This window comes from Apteryx mantelli, chromosome 8 (assembly GCF_036417845.1).
Source record: "Apteryx mantelli isolate bAptMan1 chromosome 8, bAptMan1.hap1, whole genome shotgun sequence".
Lineage (NCBI taxonomy): Eukaryota > Metazoa > Chordata > Aves > Apterygiformes > Apterygidae > Apteryx > Apteryx mantelli.
Genome location: NC_089985.1, coordinates 35,582,938 through 35,599,652, shown reverse-complemented (window position 1 = coordinate 35,599,652; position 16,715 = coordinate 35,582,938). Strand labels below are relative to the sequence as shown.

Sequence of the window (16,715 nt, the reverse complement as noted above, 5' to 3'; positions counted from 1 at the left end):
GAGCTGTTAAATGAAGGAAACGGTATATCATTTCAAGATCTTGATGCTATTTCTTTTCCAATGCAGTGAGAAGAAGATAAAATACGACCATTATCTAATTCCAAATGCTTTGCTGGAGCTTGCAGTACTGTACCTGGACCAGGGAAGAAGAGAAGAAGCAATAAAACTACTGGAAAGAGCAAAGTAAGCAAGTGAAAAGCCTGTGCTGATGTCTGATGGGTCAGTATGGTATTTTACTGAAAAGCAAGAAGCAAAACCATTTGATTAATACTATGGGAACTCATTGTTTGTTTATTCACTGAAATCCCTCGTTTTGACTGGGGCCTTTTTAATGGTAGACACTATCTGATTATTCAGTCTATGGCTATCCATCCATTCCTGTAGGAGAAAAAGTAATTTTAAAGATCTTAATATAACTGTCAAGGGCTTCCATGAGAAATAATCCATGTATGACAAAATTAAATAATCTTTGTAGGCTCCTTACTTTTTCATAAAAGATGCATTAAATGAAATCAAAACTCCGTGTTATGGTTGAAATAGCATTACTCAAATTGATGGCTAACAGTGCTGTTTAATTCTATTTGATGAAATACATTTAAAGATAACTCTTCAGGTTGCATTTAGTATCTTTGCTTCATTGTTTTATCTGCATCTGGAATACAGCTGAACCACCTGCCTTTGGTATTTGTGTTGTGTGATTGATTTTTCTGTCAAAGTAAGTTTATCAGGAATAGTTGGACTTGATCACGTATGTCCTTTATTGTAGAACTAACAAAATATATTTGTGCCTCGGTCTCACTCTTAGCTTCTCTGCTGAGCCAAAATTTCTTGGGGGGGAACTATCGAAACCAAACCACCTTTCAAGCATCCTGTCCAAGCAGGGTTGTCCGTATCTCTGCCTGAGTACTGAATGATTCCAGATGTCTGCACGTTTCAATGCACAGGGTCAAATCCACCACTGCTGCAGGTGTGAGTGGCTGCAAAACTGATGTCTGGCCCCAAGCTTCAGAGAGGTCAGATAGTGTTTTTGTGTTGAGGTTTTTGTCCACATCAGTCCACTATGCAAGGAAGAGTGGTGAATCAGTCTGCTAAAGATTATGCCAAAAGCCTGTCAACACAAAAATTGAAACATTGCAGTTCTTAATCTTCTATGCTTGTGAGCCTGGACTCTGTAGACTCATGGAAGATATTAACAATAGCAAAAATTTTGTTAGAAAATGCATTGGAAAGTGTTTCACTCAGTTTCACATTCCTCAAAGCACACATTTCCTTCTGTTCTCATTTTCTTTGTTCAAATCTATCTTAAAAGAGGCCTAGAAATTAATAATTCAGGACTTCTCGTTCTGTCTAGTCCTTTTATCACTTCATGCTGAGCCATTCGCATTCCCACTTGTCGCTCTGTGGCTCAGCGCACAGACCCCTTCAAGGGTGGAAGTCAAGCTTGAAGAGGAACACAACAGATAGCTGCTTTAAGTATGTTGTTACCCAATGTATGAAAAACTCATACACAGGTGTGCCATGCTCAAAGAACCCATGGAAACTGAAATTATATGCAAAATATAGAAGTCTTGTTTCAATCAGTTATAAAAAATGCAGTCCCTAAATGGTCACCTGTGGCTGTTATACTTGATTAGAAGTGCCAGTATTTCACAGTACCAACATGATTTGGGTCCATGTGGCCTTTCTGCAATGTAGGCACCTGTGGTGGGACTCTAACTTCAACCTTAATTTCAGAGTAGACCTTTGTGTACCACGGTATCCTTAGCAGTCCTTCATATACTGTCCAAACTCATTTTTTATTCCAAACTAAAGCTGTTCAACTCACAGGTAGTATCAGTAAGTCGAGAGAATATGCTATGTCTGTCAGGAGAGGGCACTTTTACCTTCTACAAATCATCAGACACAGCCGCAGCAGCAATATCGGGATTAGCGAAGGTTTAACTCCGAATGCACGGGTATTTCTAAGCGTTCAGCTTAAAATGCTGATTTTCTTTTTAGCCCCTAGAGGGAGAACGTGTTGTCCATGGTGGGTTTCGGGAATGCAGAATTAGGTTTGCCATTGGCCAGAGTGGAGATGAGCACTCTGCTTGTGGATGACGCTTGATTTGCTTGAGCTGACTCCATATACTACTGCTGGCTTCAATGCTTCAGCTCTAGGAGAAAGGGTGGAATGAGATGATAAACAGTTTTGTCTTGATCATGCACAGAATCATTTCCATTTGTATTACCATAAGCTACAAGCAAGAATGTCAGCCAACTGATGAGAAAAACAAATGGTGGTTTTTATTTTTTCTTGACAAAGTCTACTTAATTTAAAGCAAAAACTCCAAAGAGTTTCAGATCAGCGTAGAGGACAATCTGTTCATTTCCTCTATTCAGCCAGCTTCTTGAGTGCTGCGTGCATAATATTATAAGCTGATGAAGGATGGCTGTGGAATTCCTCCTTTTCCACAAAGAGACTGCCATGGGGCAGATACCATGTTTTCATGCTTGATTTAAATTATGAATTTTGAACCGAAATGCTTTTAAAATATACGGATTGTTTAATACTTGATGTTATGTTTCTGTAGGGGAAAAATGGCAAATTCTGCTAAAAGAAAATTAGGAAAGTCTTACAACCATTGGTGTCTAGATCCTGCATCTGTCCTACAAGAGTTGAAATGTTCATTCCTAGAAAGTCTACACTTTCTTCAAAGGCTCTTTAGAACATAACTTAGCTACTGGAGGCTATAGGCAGATGACACCGCTGAGCCAGCCACTAGGTGTTTGTGGGGGAAGGAAGAAATTCCTTTTTTTCCTGCCAGTCTTTCCCTGGGCTGGCGTACTGCTCCTTGAAAATCTGTGTGGAGTCTTGCGTGCACCCTCTTTCTCTTTCCAAGTTTCCAGGGCAGCCGATCATCTGGCCTTATTCCCCGCTCACATGATACAGCGGTGCTCCTGTAACACATCTTTGACAACCACAGGATGGAGACAAGGGGTTTCTCTCTTCAGGTTCAGGACTTCTCTCTCTCTCTTTCTCATTTTTTCTCTCTGTCCTTGAAATGTGTCTGCTGAATTAAGATGAGTTCAACATTCGTCTCTTCTTGGGAGTGTTTTGTAGGTAGTACAGGGACGGGGGTGAGTAGGACTGCATAGCATGGCTGAACAGGCTTTGCATCTGCTGAACTTCAGCAGCATCTCTCCTTTCCAGTATCAGAAGCACTTGAAAAATACAAGATTTGGTTTGCTTGTGTTGATTAACATCAGGGAATGATGGCTCATTTATGATCTAAGAGTAACTTCCAGATTGAGAATGATGCTCCCTTAGTTTCTTTGGAAGTCTTAGCTTTATTCTTTTCCCCCACATGTTGCTTTTAAAATGTTTCTTAAGTTCTTTTATTGTGTATTTGGAAAATAAGTGGTAGATGGTTGAAAGCATCCAGAAGAAACAATATCACTGAAACGTATGTCTTTCCTGTTACCACTGTACCAAATATAGGCAATTGAAGTCTTCATCCCTTTTTTAATATATCTAGAAAGTGAATAAATTCTTAATTCATTGTAATTTTCATTCTATACTGCTTAACAGTTAGCAGTGGCTGTCGGTCTCATTCCTGTCCATACTCTAGCTAACAAAGGTCCATATCACTGCTGCCAAGTGGTTAAATCCTTGCCCTTAGCACACACTAACTATCTTATTAAAATGAGGGAAAAAATCCCCAAAATGTTTGTTTTCAAATTTGTCAGTAATACTTTGGGAGGCAAAAATCTAATTTCTGAATGTAAACTAAGTGGATGTTATGGATATTTAATATGGACTCAATACTTTGATTGAGTGGAACAGATTCAATTTCTTATTAAACTATATTTTCCCTGGTAATTGCCAGACAGTGGAACTACAAATAAAGAACAAAGAGCTGCATTGTTTGTCTAGGAGCACATGCCTGTGTTTTAGAGGAGGCAACAAAGGAGCTTGTGAAGAAAGGCTTTTTGCTGTCTACAGTTGTTTTGCTTAAAACAGTAACATAGAGATAACTTGAAAATGTTTAAAATATATATATTCATCATAGTGGTCTGCTTTTGTTTTAGACAAAACTACAAGAATTACTCCATGGAAACAAGAACACATTTCCGAATTCAAGCTGCCCTGCACCAAGCCAAATCCGTCCCAGAAAACCCAATGCACTCCGGAGCCTCAGCAGTGTCGTAACTTTTTCTTCTTTGACATCCTGTTTGTTTGCAAACTTTGGTGCAGAAAACTACTGATACTTCAGAAATTGTTTTTCCTTCTCTTTCAAGTCAGTGAGAAACCAAATCATTTAAAATTTTAAAGGTGATGCATAAAACATTAATCTAATGTAACAACATGGCAAAAAAAATCAAACCAACCGTAACCCTTAAAAAAAAATTTTTTTTTAACAAGTGGCTTTTTGAATACTTACATCTGTGTAATTCACTTCCACTCATGTATGCCTTTTTTTCTGGTGTCCACAACATTTACTAAGCAAGCTAGAACATAAAGCAGAACAATTGAAAAAAACTTTTAAGGATCACAGATTTAATCTGTGTTAGCTATAAATGTTAATTTGAATTTATATTGCTAGCAGTTGAAAAGGAAGCATCACTTTTTCCAGGTACCTATTTAGTTGAAATGGTGTGAGAAAATCTCAGTGCGCAAGAAGCATAACAGGGAGCGGTTTTGAATCCTGGGCATTTCCAGTTGTGCACAGAAAGCTTCTCTTTACTAGCTTTTACTAGTCATTTATTTTGCTGCTGTAAGAAATTTGCTGGTGAAGAAAATGGTCTCTCTTGTGCGGGTATCTTGGCTTTTTCTTTAATTTGATCTTCATGTCAAGCCTGTCATTTGTAATGGCTGAATAATTTACAGTCTACCAAGAAGTTTAGAAAAAAAACAAATGAAGATGACAGTATAAAACTGTATCACTTCTTCTTTGACAAGATTAAAAATGGGAGGACCTTAGGAACCAGTTCTGTTGTTAGACTGAACATGATTTGGAATTTATATCATATTTAAAACACAAGTCCTTGAAGATCACTTAAGAAATAGCAATATGCCACTCACTGTACAACAATACAAAGTTCCTGTGACAGTCAGCTCCTTAAAATGATTGTTCTTAGGCTTACCTAGCCGAGATGTCCATGTTTAAAGAGATCGTATGGCAACATTTCCTTGTTAGGAAGTTTAGGTTGGAGCAAGCTCTCTTGATGCAGTGCTCTGCATTTTTACAAAAGAGGACACTTACTCTTTTTGATCTTTATTGATTTTTTGGGGAATCTGTGAGGAAGGTGCTTTGAGGGGGATTGAGGATAGAGCAAAGGGCTAGCTCCTCTTTCCAATGGTGTCTGCCATAGAATTGCTACTTTTCTGCGAAACTGCTAAAGCCAGCAGTAACACAGATTTGCACTGTATTTACTGTTCTCAAGGCTAGCTCCATGCTTTTACTCCTGGATTTCTTTGGGACAGATTTCTACCTCCCTTTTGAAGGAGATTCTTCCCCATGACCTGTTCTGATATATGGAGATGGGAGGTCCTCTGACAACCCTTTTTTTCCAATGGAAATGTTTGTCAGGAAGATTCCTGTCTATGTATCTCACAGTGAATATTCTTTCTCAAGTGACTGTTCCTAGCAGAAGAGAAAATTGACAGTTTGTAACTTTGCTTTTACCTCCTCTAGGAAAATGACATTGTTTTATAATGCAAATTCATGTGCAAGGAGACAACCGCCTGTTCCTCAACACTGAGAACTTGCATTGTCTTAAAAACAGACACCTTTCATAAAAGTCTTCCCAAGTTAAAATCACAGATGAAGAATGCATTTTTTTTAAAGAAGTGACTTTCTCAGTTCAGATGATCATAAATAAAATTCAGTACGAACAATTACACTATTTACGTATTGTGCATCAAAATTTAAGTGTAAAAATTCAGCCATTCTTTGTATATAATAAAAAAGATTCTTGTTCTACTTCATGCATATAACGCCTCTTCTTCCAGTTGTGTCCTTTTCAAATACTTTGGCGGTCTAAACATCTTTGGAGCAAGCAGTGCCATGAAAATTAGCATATCTTGTACTTTGCAGAAAGTGAACAATCCTTGGGACTGTAGATTCATCTCACAAGGCCACTGAAACACTCTTTGAAATTTCGCCCACATCCGAGTTTCTCTTATGCTGTCAACTACATTGCACAAAGGACAAATACTGTGTAATATGCAATCAACTTCCCTGCTGCTTTGCAGAGGTGAAAATCCAAAGACTTTCCTAGTCATCTTTGGTTCAGCACAAACACCAGTCATATCGTGGACCTGATCTCCAGCTTTGATATCTCCATTAAGAACCTTGTTGTTAGCCATTATCGAGTAGTCTGTCCTTTCACTCTGACTCTTCAGCTCCCAACCAATAGGAGAGAGTCACCTTCCTGGTGCAACGAGGACTCATAGACTGTAATATTCCGAACTCCCTAAAGGAAAGCAACACCTTGCTTGCGGAAGGAGGAATGGAGGATCTGGTATGTGATCACTGTATATTAGCCTTGATTTTAGATATGTTCTCTTTTGACTGGCCCACCCTTGCACCCTGTCCATGAGCGTGCTTCATTTTGATGCTCTTCTCTGGCTGGTAAGCAAAAATTCAGTGTCAGTCTGGCCTGCAAATAATGTAACGATATCTGGAAGGTCTGTCCTGGGGTTGTCTCTCAGGCTGGAGAATCTTCCTGTTGCTTTTACTGAAGCTACTGCGTTCCTCCCGGAGGAGCTCTCCAGAGTGGTAAATGGCTTCATCAATCTGGCTTACCAAGTACAATGAATTAGGGAAAGCAGAATTGGTGGGAGAAGTTCTCAAACAGCTTTAGAGTTCAGTATATTCACCTACCAAAAAAAATAGGGGATATGCTAGTGGAATAAAATCAAGGATTTTCAGCATGACCTAAGATTCACAAAGAGTAAATACTTCTTCAGGTAGGTATAGCCAGTAGCTCATTTGCAGAAGGAGTGATTAATTCCACTTTCAGACTTTTTACAGTCTGGCTAATGCTTGAGAAACCTACTCCATGTGCTAGGTTTTAGCCAACAGCTGCTGGTATCAACTCTCTCTGTCCTCAGTAAAGCCAAAGAAGTTAACCAAAGCCAAGCTAATAGCTCATGTAGCAGAAAATAGTATTCTGCACTTGGCAGGACCTTGATCGTAAAACTTACATATTGTATTTCTTTTTTTTATGTATTTTATTTAGTAGCACTGATGAGTGGTTTCCTGTCAGTAGCTGAGGAGAAGAAATTCATACTTGGTTTCCTGGATCTCTGCAGCTGTTACCGTGACTCACCATGTGATACTGCTGCCTCATCTGAATGTGGTAGTGGCAAGGAAGGGAAAAACAGTAAAATGAGGATCGCCTTCATCGTTACATCTGATATTTGGAATTCACGTACGTGCGGTCTCTCAGTAAACTGAAGGGAGGTATGGGTTGACAAGTCATCAGTGAGCAGCTCATACTGAGTTCTAGGTATGCATCAACACCTAGCTCCTATAACTAACACTAGATGGGATAACCTGTTGGGTGAAGAACAGTGAGGCAAAGCTGAACCTGCACACAGGTTTTCTTGATGATCAGAGGAGAGTATTTTGATGAATTCACAAGCATGATGCAATTTCTATTATTTGGAAGCACCCACTTATGATTGCTTAACTAAACCAATAGCATAGGAGCACATTTTGATTTATTACAGATAAGCAGTTGTATAATCTCCAGTTAATGCCTTCTGTCATGGATGGTTAGTTTAAAGACTGTCCCATTCGGACAGACACTATCCTAGCCTCAGGTTATTTACGCTGGAGTGATACAGCATTCAAAACTTTGCTTAGGAGACTTTGTCATTTATAAAACATAGCAGCACAAAACAGGATCGAGTCAAACCTTTCCTCCCTTTTCGCACTGCTTTCTGCATTCAATTCTATATCAAGTCCATGCCTTTTTATTTCCCTGCTAGTTGATCTAAGGCCTGGCTCCAAACAGCTAAAAGGTAACGGCTTGATAGCTACGGCACCTTGCACAACTGTGGCCCAGCAGAAGCACCTGCAGTAACAGTAGTGCTCCTCCTCATGGCACAAAGCTTTCCTAGAGGGCAGTCCCGGAGTGCAGAAGGCACCCCAGGACCTTAAATGCAACCCTCGCAGCCCCCGGTTCCAACTGCAAGATACGTTTCTCTCCCTTCTCTAGCGTAAAAACGCAGCAGCAATGCACATGTACGTGAGACGACCCGAACGATGCGGCCCCCCTCTGGGAGGAAGAGGAGGAGATAAACAGGTGAGTCATGTTGTTTACTGCTGTACGGGGAAGGAGTTGGAAATGTCATTGATGAACAAGATCTGAAAACCTGAACAGACTAGAAATGAACTTGCTGCTTCTTGAGTTACATTCTGCCAATACCCTCTTGTGATAATATGCAGTGTATGTTGGCGAGTTTTTTAACTGAATGATTTGTCAGCGTAAAGTATTTTTAAAAGATGCTGTAAATTTAAGATGCTCTCTAGGTTCGCTTCAAATGCATCAAAAAAAGCCAGATACAAATATTTTCTTTAAAAAAAAAAAAATCCCAGCAAATCCCTATGTCAAAGACTTATGAACAGAGCTAATAAATTGCATTGCACTGTGGTAAAAATCTGCATGGTGTTTTTTTCCAAATTCAACAATATTTTTGTAGGACTAGGCTATGTTCCATTATTTTCTGGGCTTTTTAAATCTCTGAACCTACTTACTTTCATTGCTGGCTAGACATAGGCAAAATGCTTGTTTAAAACTATGGATTGTGGTGAATTCCAAGTGCTTTCACTGTCCTTGGCTATTTTACAGGAAGAATACAAAACTAAGTGTTCCCAAGCCCCCTGGCACAGTGTCTTTATTGGCTACTTCAATTAAAAAAAAAAAAGCCAAAAAACATTTTATCCCATGTTAGTCAAGTACTGTAACAACTGTTTCAGGTCTGCAGATGAATAGTAGTGTAATAGTCTCTTTTTTTATCTCTTGCTTTTACATTAATTGTGTTTCTGACCTATTAATCCAATTAGTAATGAGCTTCATGAAGGGGCCATGATGTCCAGCTATTTTAGAGGAAATATCTAGTGTTTGAATCTATTAAATTGACATTCAGTACTAGTGAGGGAGACAATGATAGTTAAAGGTTACTACTTATGTATAAATAAGGCATCTAGGGCCTGTGTTTTTGACTTGGACAGTGGAAAATGCTATTCTGTTCTGCAGAATTAGGTAATTTTTTTTGAACTTTCTGAACTTCTCTATTAACAGTGAATCAAAATTGCTGTGGCAAATGCAGAAAAATCTGCAGAAAGACCTATTTCTATGCTCTGGATTTTCTCTTCTAATTATGTTGCAGTTGGCAACTAGCACTAAATGCAGTTGTTTGTAATTATGCCAAAAGTAAATCGTAACTGTAAGAAAAAAGAAAAGCAACACTGTTTTCCCTCTTTTATGCGTGTGACTTATTTTTTATTACCGAGAAAAGCAATATAATCAAGTAAATTGCATATATAAGATATCTTCACCTCTTCGTGACTTCATAGCTTGTGAGTTTGAAAGATGACTAGTAGATGCCAGTGATGGAAAACCCTTGATGAAAGGGCTTTGCTCACAGCCTTTTATTAAGAAAATATATCTAAGGTTATTATAAAAATGCTGCTTTGGGTAGCACAGGTAATGTTTTGTTTAAATACTTATCAAAAATGCTACTTGTCCCTTAAACTTTTGCACAGGCAAGCTGCTGGAATGCAGATGGTGGAGGGCTTTTGGAGTAAGGATTATGTAGGATACAGTAGTTGTGGCTGTTTGGAGTCCATAGTTTCCATAGATTCCATTTCTGTGTCTGTGCTGGCGTTGCGTGCCTACATTTCATGCACTCTGCTTTCGGCAGTGGAGCAATTAAAGAAGCCAGAAAATTAGGAGTCTCTGGGCCCATTAACATCGCGATCATTTAGATTAGCGAGGCAGTTTGGGAACTGTGCGGAGAGGACAGCTTCAACACCTGCGGGTGCTGGAGAGCAACAACCTGTTCTTTGTTCAACTGCTTGGTAACGAAGAGTCCGGTTCTGCTTGTGTGGACCTAAGATGGATGCTGCGCTCCTGCAAGGCGTGTGGGCATCCTTGAACGCTCCTTGCAGGGCCAAGGTTTCCATTCAGTCTGGAAGTCGGCAAGGAAACGAGCAGGTCAGTGCACAGATTTGCGCTCTGCATCGTTCTGGTGCGGGGATCCCTGCCCCAGCCCGTGCGAGGGTGCTGCTGTATGGGTGAAACGCGTCCTTTCTGCCCAGATAGGTTTCTCGCTTTTGCAAACCCTTTTTGATGGACAGCTTTCTAATCTAATGTTATTCCTACCAAACTGTCCAGAAACGGAAAAGGTAGTTACCAGAATGCAAGCTAAAAACTGTAAGATCCAGAAAGGACTTTGATTTGTATTTTAAAACAAGAGCTACCAAGAAAATACAGACTGAGAGTTTCATGGAATTTGGATTAGTATCCTATGATCTGGCTTTGCTCAAACACTCACTTTTCTTCTTTCAGTTCTTTCAGAGAAGCAGCTTGCTGAATTTCTGGTTATTTGGCTCTTTCTCCCAAATGATCCTGAGCAGCATATGCAGTGTTTGCATCCGGGACACAAGCAGGTCCTACAGGACTTCAGTTGCTCTGCTGAAGCACATAACTGATCTGAGCCTTTCGTCTGTTGGGAAAGAGGAGTAGAAGCTGCAGGATTCTGGACGGTTCTCATCGCTCACCGTGTTCCTCTTATTCTGCAGCACAAGTGGGGGCTGTGGAGGTAAGGAACTGCTTCGTGCTGAAGTTGGGGGATATTAGTGCCATAGATGCAATATATAGATTTTTCATTTGCGACTGTGGCACTGCCTAACGGCTGCCTCTGCTGATAGCATCTGAAGATACAAAAAAGGAGCAGCATCTCCAACACGCTGCAGAGTTGTACAAGCACGACCATGCAGCTACCACTGACGGGTGTGTGGCAGAAGGACAGAAGATGCTAAGAAGCTCCAAGTGCCTGTCCTGCAGTGAGAGCTCTGGCAAACACGCGTCTAGTGAGCCAGAGTACACCTAATATGTGTGGCAGCTTCAACGTTTACTGTTGTGTGCCCAGTTCTCTTTGAAATGCTTTATTAAAAAAAATAAATGAATCTCCAAGGTTTGAGGCTGGAAAGAACGGGTTTATGAAGGCATTTCTTCTATTTCAACCGAGAGGACAGAGGTTTGGGCGCTTTTTTGTTTGTTTGTAATATGGTTGGTCCCCTCCGGCTGAGTAAGGCACGTACATACCTCTGCACTGCTAGAAAAAGATACAGGCGTTTTCAAAAATATTTTTTCCATTATGTATCGGTTCACGTCTGCAGTTTTTCCTTAGCTGTTCCGAGTCTATATGCAAAGCGGATATTGTGAGGAATTTGTTGGCAGAATGCAAATACTGTTAGTTCTGTTTAAATCAAAAGAACACTTCTGCAGACTATGCTTTTTATCAAAAGGCATAAACTGCATTGTACGCAAAGAATTCCAAAGCCCCAAATTCTTATCCCAGAATAGGTTTAAATGCAAGATAGTCAGCAAGGGATGCTTAGCAGAAACTATATTCCTCAAAGCTAAAATTCTATATAAAAGGAAAACTTAATCCTTGAAGCTAATTTTTAGTCTGGGTATCAAATCAAGAAGTGTTCTTCTGGACAGATTTTTTTTTGTGTCCAGCTTGTTATAGGTCATCAACTAGTATGTATGCTTTAAATAAAAATGTGGTGTCTCTAATGGTGTCCAAGAGGTGTGTGCACTCATAAGGTGTCTGTAATTACCTGTATTTCCAATTAACTAATTGCCACTTTGTAAGGCCATTTTAATCCAGGCTTTAACTGATGGGAGGCCCTGTATTTTAGGCTTCAGCCATCTATTTGTTTAACTGACAGTGTGACTCAGAAGAATTTTCATCTTTACCAAGATTGCACAAGGACAGGAAATATCAAGGCTTCAATCTGTGACAAGTTGAAGTTCCGGCCTTTCGTAATCCCTTAGCCTGGAAGCGTGCAATTTCCACCACTGCAAGAAAAGAGGGCTGTCAGCTTTCCAAACCTGTAATTGCTTTCAACCTTGGGAAGCTGCAAGATAGTAGGAACTTTTAAAATATTACTCAGTTAAAGCCTTTTTACAGCTCTAGCCCTTCACAGACTTTAAAATTCTCTGGACTTTTTTTTTTTTGTTTATGGAAAAATTTAATGTTTATATCTCTCAGATTTACATCATGAGATGACAATAAGTAATAGGGATTATTGTCTTTAGAAGTAAAATTATTTAAATGGTAATCCCAGTAGCATGCAATCATTTTTAAACATAAAGGTCATTATAGAACTGAGTACCCTTTACTTATCGTTGCTTTTTTTTTTTTTGCTTCAGGTTTGTAGGAATGTTTTCTTCTGCTCTATGAGACAAAACCCACTTCCCCTGCAATCTGAGACCATAACCTAACACTTTCCCTGCTGTTGCAAGCATCTGGGATGTGGGTTGATGCCCTTGCTCCTCCCCTGCTCTGTATCTGTGTTATTGAGTAGTTCAGCTTTTGGTCTTTTTAAGTGTGACCGCAGGTTGCTGTTAGGAAGTGCGGTGTTTGGCAGTGAGGAGCGTGAGGAGCGGTGCGGTGGCCTTTCAGACTCGCTGGCTCTTGGGTTGTTGCTTGAAATTGCAGGGGACTGAGCGTCATGCTCCACTCAGTCCTTTTGGGGTGTGTGCCCCTGTGCTCGTTTTGCCAGGTAGTTTCTAAACTGTGAACAGTGTCGCACTGAACATTTTCGTGATAGAGCAGACCACCCATGAAAGGCTTTAAAGCAACTTTTTTTCTTAGCTTCGCTTGCTGACTATTGCTAAGCCTGATGCAGCTACGCGTTTTCAAATAGGGCATTTACAGTCCTGGTTACTTGTGCACAGTAGCTGTGAGAGTATTTTTTCTTCTTCTTCAAAACACTTTGCAGACATTTAACTGTGGCCCTGCCTGCCCTGAAGCATACAGCCACATCGTAGGGCTGGCTCTGGTCAAGCAGGTCCAGAGGAGAAAGAGCTAAGCTATTCACTGAGCTGGAGTAGACACTGGTTAGGAAACAGCTGTGCTGTGACTGGGCTGCCTAATGCGCTGGAAGTGTAAGTAATCTATTAGACACCTCTGAGGCAGGAGGCAAATATAATCCTCATTTTACAGATGGTGGAATCAAGAGACAGATATGGTTTCACAGCTCTAAACTCAGGTGACTGGAAAGCTCAGGTTACACATTATTTTGCATTAAGTTCAGATAAACTACTATTTTGAATGAGAAATCATCCAGAACAGCATTACACCTAAAAACTTGAAAAATCAATTGATTTATTCGTTATATTTACACAACTGTTTTTTTAAGCTAAAATTTGATTTTTTTGGAATGTTCTTCTGTGATCAGCTCTAGTTTTAGCCCTTCACACCTTTTTGTTATTTAAAAAGAAGTATTTTAGTAAAGGTAATTTTTTCCTCTTAGCATGGTAAGTATATCAGTGTTAACAGTTCAGCTATACAAAGTGCCTAGAAAAGCATTCAGCTCAGTAACCAGTCACTTAATATTTCTTTCAGATCTTTCTTAATCAAGTCTTGTAATAAATAAAGACCAATACCAACAGGACAAAGGTGTTTTTTTAAATTGTTCATTTGCCAGTTTTAACAAGATAAAAGAAACTAATATTTTACGTGGACATTATGTTTTATGTAAAAACAAAAAACAAACCCCAAAACAAACAGACAAAAAGAAGGACACAAAAGAACACACATGGAATGATGCAAAGGAACAACGATTTCCCACTGAAAAATATTGCACAACTTCAGATCTGCCTTCTCAGATTTTGCTGAATGGAATTAAGTAAGTATGAATTAAGCAAAAAATTGTGGCCGGAGAACTGTGTAGCAATTTCAGTGAATCTAGAACTGTTGGCTGCTTCAGCTTGCTTCTGAAGGCTCCCTGGAGCTCTTCTCTAAGAGAGCAGGTTGCTGTCAGCAGCAGGAGTAATAAACAAACCAACACGTTGATTCTACGTTCTGCTGACCAACCCTCCAAAAATTATCCATGACGTGTAACTCCTCTATAGTGTAAGTACACAGAGTCTTCAAAGCACTTGGTTCTTTAAACGCAACTTGTTATACCAAGTACTCAAACTATATATGCAAAACAATCAAGAATGATCCCTGATTTGCTGTGGTTAACTTGAGATTGCATCTCACTTTGCCAGACCAAGACTTCTCAATGCATCGGTGCTGCACTGAACGTATAAAAGTCACAGTAGGGTACATTAAGAAAAAAACAAACATGCTAAGTGGATAAGAGGACTTTACAGCTACAGTCTTTGCTAGACCATCTCTTAACAAGCACGTACTTTTTGCTGCAAAAGTTAGATAATTGTGTCATTCTGGCTTTAGCAGTACTATTTCCCCACTCGATTGCTACTATGAAATTCTGTGTTTATATAAACTTTGCCTTTATGTGCAGAACATAAAATATATTTTTCTCATATCTGATTCCATAGCTGCTTGGTGGACTGATGTGTCAGCCAGCAGGGCTTAACAGATACAGTTAATACAGGAGACTGAGATACAGTATGTTTATTCTTAACTTCTGATAACCTAAGAACTACAGGAACAAGAGATGCAGTATCCTTTTGCTGTGATCAAAACCAACCATTTTTAGGGAGCAAAAAAGTTGAGTAAGTTATCAACACTAATACTACATTTGTTCCAAATACTTTTTTTTCCAATCGTGATAGCATTTATTGTCTATCTATCTGGCCCACTTTTAACTTGATCAAGTTAAAGACGATATACTAAAGTTTAAGGATCACTGTTTCATTGAAAGCCAAGCAAGTTAAAAAACCACGAAACCATAATTTTAGTGTAGGACTTGTTTCATATCTTCTTATTTAGCATCACTTGCAGAAAAGGGATAATGCATCTCAGTTTGCTTACAAGCTAGGAGATCACTTTGAATTCTGCATATTCCTAACTGCAAACAAAATATAGCACTTTTAACAGGTTATAAATAAACTGGTTTTCAAGCACAGAGCCAGCCCAACAATAACAACACACTATTAAAAAGACCTAAGGCAATGAATTCCATCTCCAATGGAAAAGGAAAAAAAAAACAAAACTGTGCAAACAAGCTTAAAACTATTTCTTTGTGCCAGTGTTATAAAATGTAGATTTTAATAAAGCCTTGACCCAAATGCCAGGACTTGTGAAAAGAATCAGAACAAAACTGGTTACTTTATTTAGGAAAAAATACTCTTATCTTGCTGCTAATAAAATTGGATACACGCAGTTTAAACATTTACAGTTGCTGTAACACTTTACACAATTCCTATATATGGGTGTAAGAACAAACATTAAAGGACAATGGTGGGTCAAGGCTTTACATTAAAAATAACAACCTACTTTTTCTATAGTCTCTAAAATATTATGTTTTTTTCCAATATTTGCAGCCATTCAGGAATAATTTTTATTTATTTATTTAGGAAATGTATATTTTGTGCATGACCTTAATTCCTAATTCCTGGCTCTTTGGGCTGAATGACAAAAGGATCAAACCCAGTAAAGTGGATGGTCTCTTTGAAGGTTCAGTGGAGAAACCCTGGCTCAGTTAGTCTCATACGATGAAAGCAGTGCTGCATCCACTGGCTCCATGCAGGAAGGACAGGTAAAGGATCTCATCAACCAGTCATCTATACAGTCCAGGTGGTAAATGTGCATGCACGGCAGAAATCGGATGGGGTCCCCATAAACAAAGTCCATCATACAAATGACGCATCTGGAGGGAAAAACAAACAAATTGTGAAACATGTAAAATGCTGTTACCACACTGGAAATGTAAAAGGAAGAACATCCACCCTGGTTATCTTTGTGTCAAACTTGTATTATTCGCAGATACTGCGAACATTTCTTAGCCCCGTCGATGCTGCCTCCAGCACTAGCTTTCTCGGTGCTGCCTCTGCACCATCCCCCCCGTTCCCGTGTTAGTGGGGCCAGGAAGCCGTCTGTAGGCAGGGAGGGGGCAGCTCCGTGGCGTGCAAAAGGGAGCCCTACAGGTGAGGAAGTAGCCGCGGCTTGAAATTATTTATTTCCCCCATGAAGAGGCAACAAAGAAGGAAGAACCCTAAAAGGATATGAATTACATGGTGAGGAAAGTAAGTTTGCTTTGTAACATGAAAGCAAAGAAGGATAAAGGAAAGTGACTTCTGCACAACCGTGTTGGAGACATCAAATTCTACTCTCTGAAAATAGGGCAAAAACAGGAGGACAAGAGAAAAGGAACAGGTTATTTCACATGATCAGCTTTCCCATGGCAACGTCCCATCACCCAAAATAGTTCAGTTAAATTTCTGTAACTTACTCTCTGATCTTCTTCTCAGAGCCGTCTCTTCCAGGATCATAGACTCCTTTAGGTAGGTGCTGAATAAGGCCTATCCTCTGGGCTATTCTGATTTGTTCCTCTTCTGTCAGCTGCGTTGCTAGCCGAGTCTGGCTAGGCGTCGGATGATAAACGGGAACAGGGACCTGCTCCTAAAATTAAAATATTTCAGTTGAAAAAAATTGCTCTCCTAGTATTTCCTCGCACAATATAGGCAATACATTGAGCTCTTTCCTCTCTTAATCCTACAAATGGTTGTAG

The 16,715-nt window shown here is 39.6% G+C and overlaps 2 protein-coding genes across 2 annotated transcripts in view; one reads left to right on the top strand and one right to left on the bottom strand.

Annotated features, from left to right (window-relative positions):
• Window positions 1–5,975, top strand: part of TTC39A (tetratricopeptide repeat domain 39A) — a 38,869-nt gene extending 32,894 nt beyond the window's left edge. Inside the window, exons 16-17 of the mRNA XM_013950600.2 lie at window positions 67–183; window positions 4,069–5,975. Coding sequence (XP_013806054.2) covers window positions 67–183; window positions 4,069–4,189 — 238 coding nt within the window. The 3' untranslated portion in view covers window positions 4,190–5,975. The remainder of the gene's footprint in view (window positions 1–66; window positions 184–4,068) is intronic.
• Window positions 5,976–14,641: 8,666 nt separating this feature from the next.
• Window positions 14,642–16,715, bottom strand: part of RNF11 (ring finger protein 11) — a 32,884-nt gene continuing 30,810 nt past the window's right edge. The window contains exons 2-3 of the mRNA XM_067301227.1: window positions 16,437–16,606; window positions 14,642–15,854 (exon numbers count right to left, since the gene is read on the bottom strand). Coding sequence (XP_067157328.1) covers window positions 15,683–15,854; window positions 16,437–16,606 — 342 coding nt within the window. The 3' untranslated portion in view covers window positions 14,642–15,682. The remainder of the gene's footprint in view (window positions 15,855–16,436; window positions 16,607–16,715) is intronic.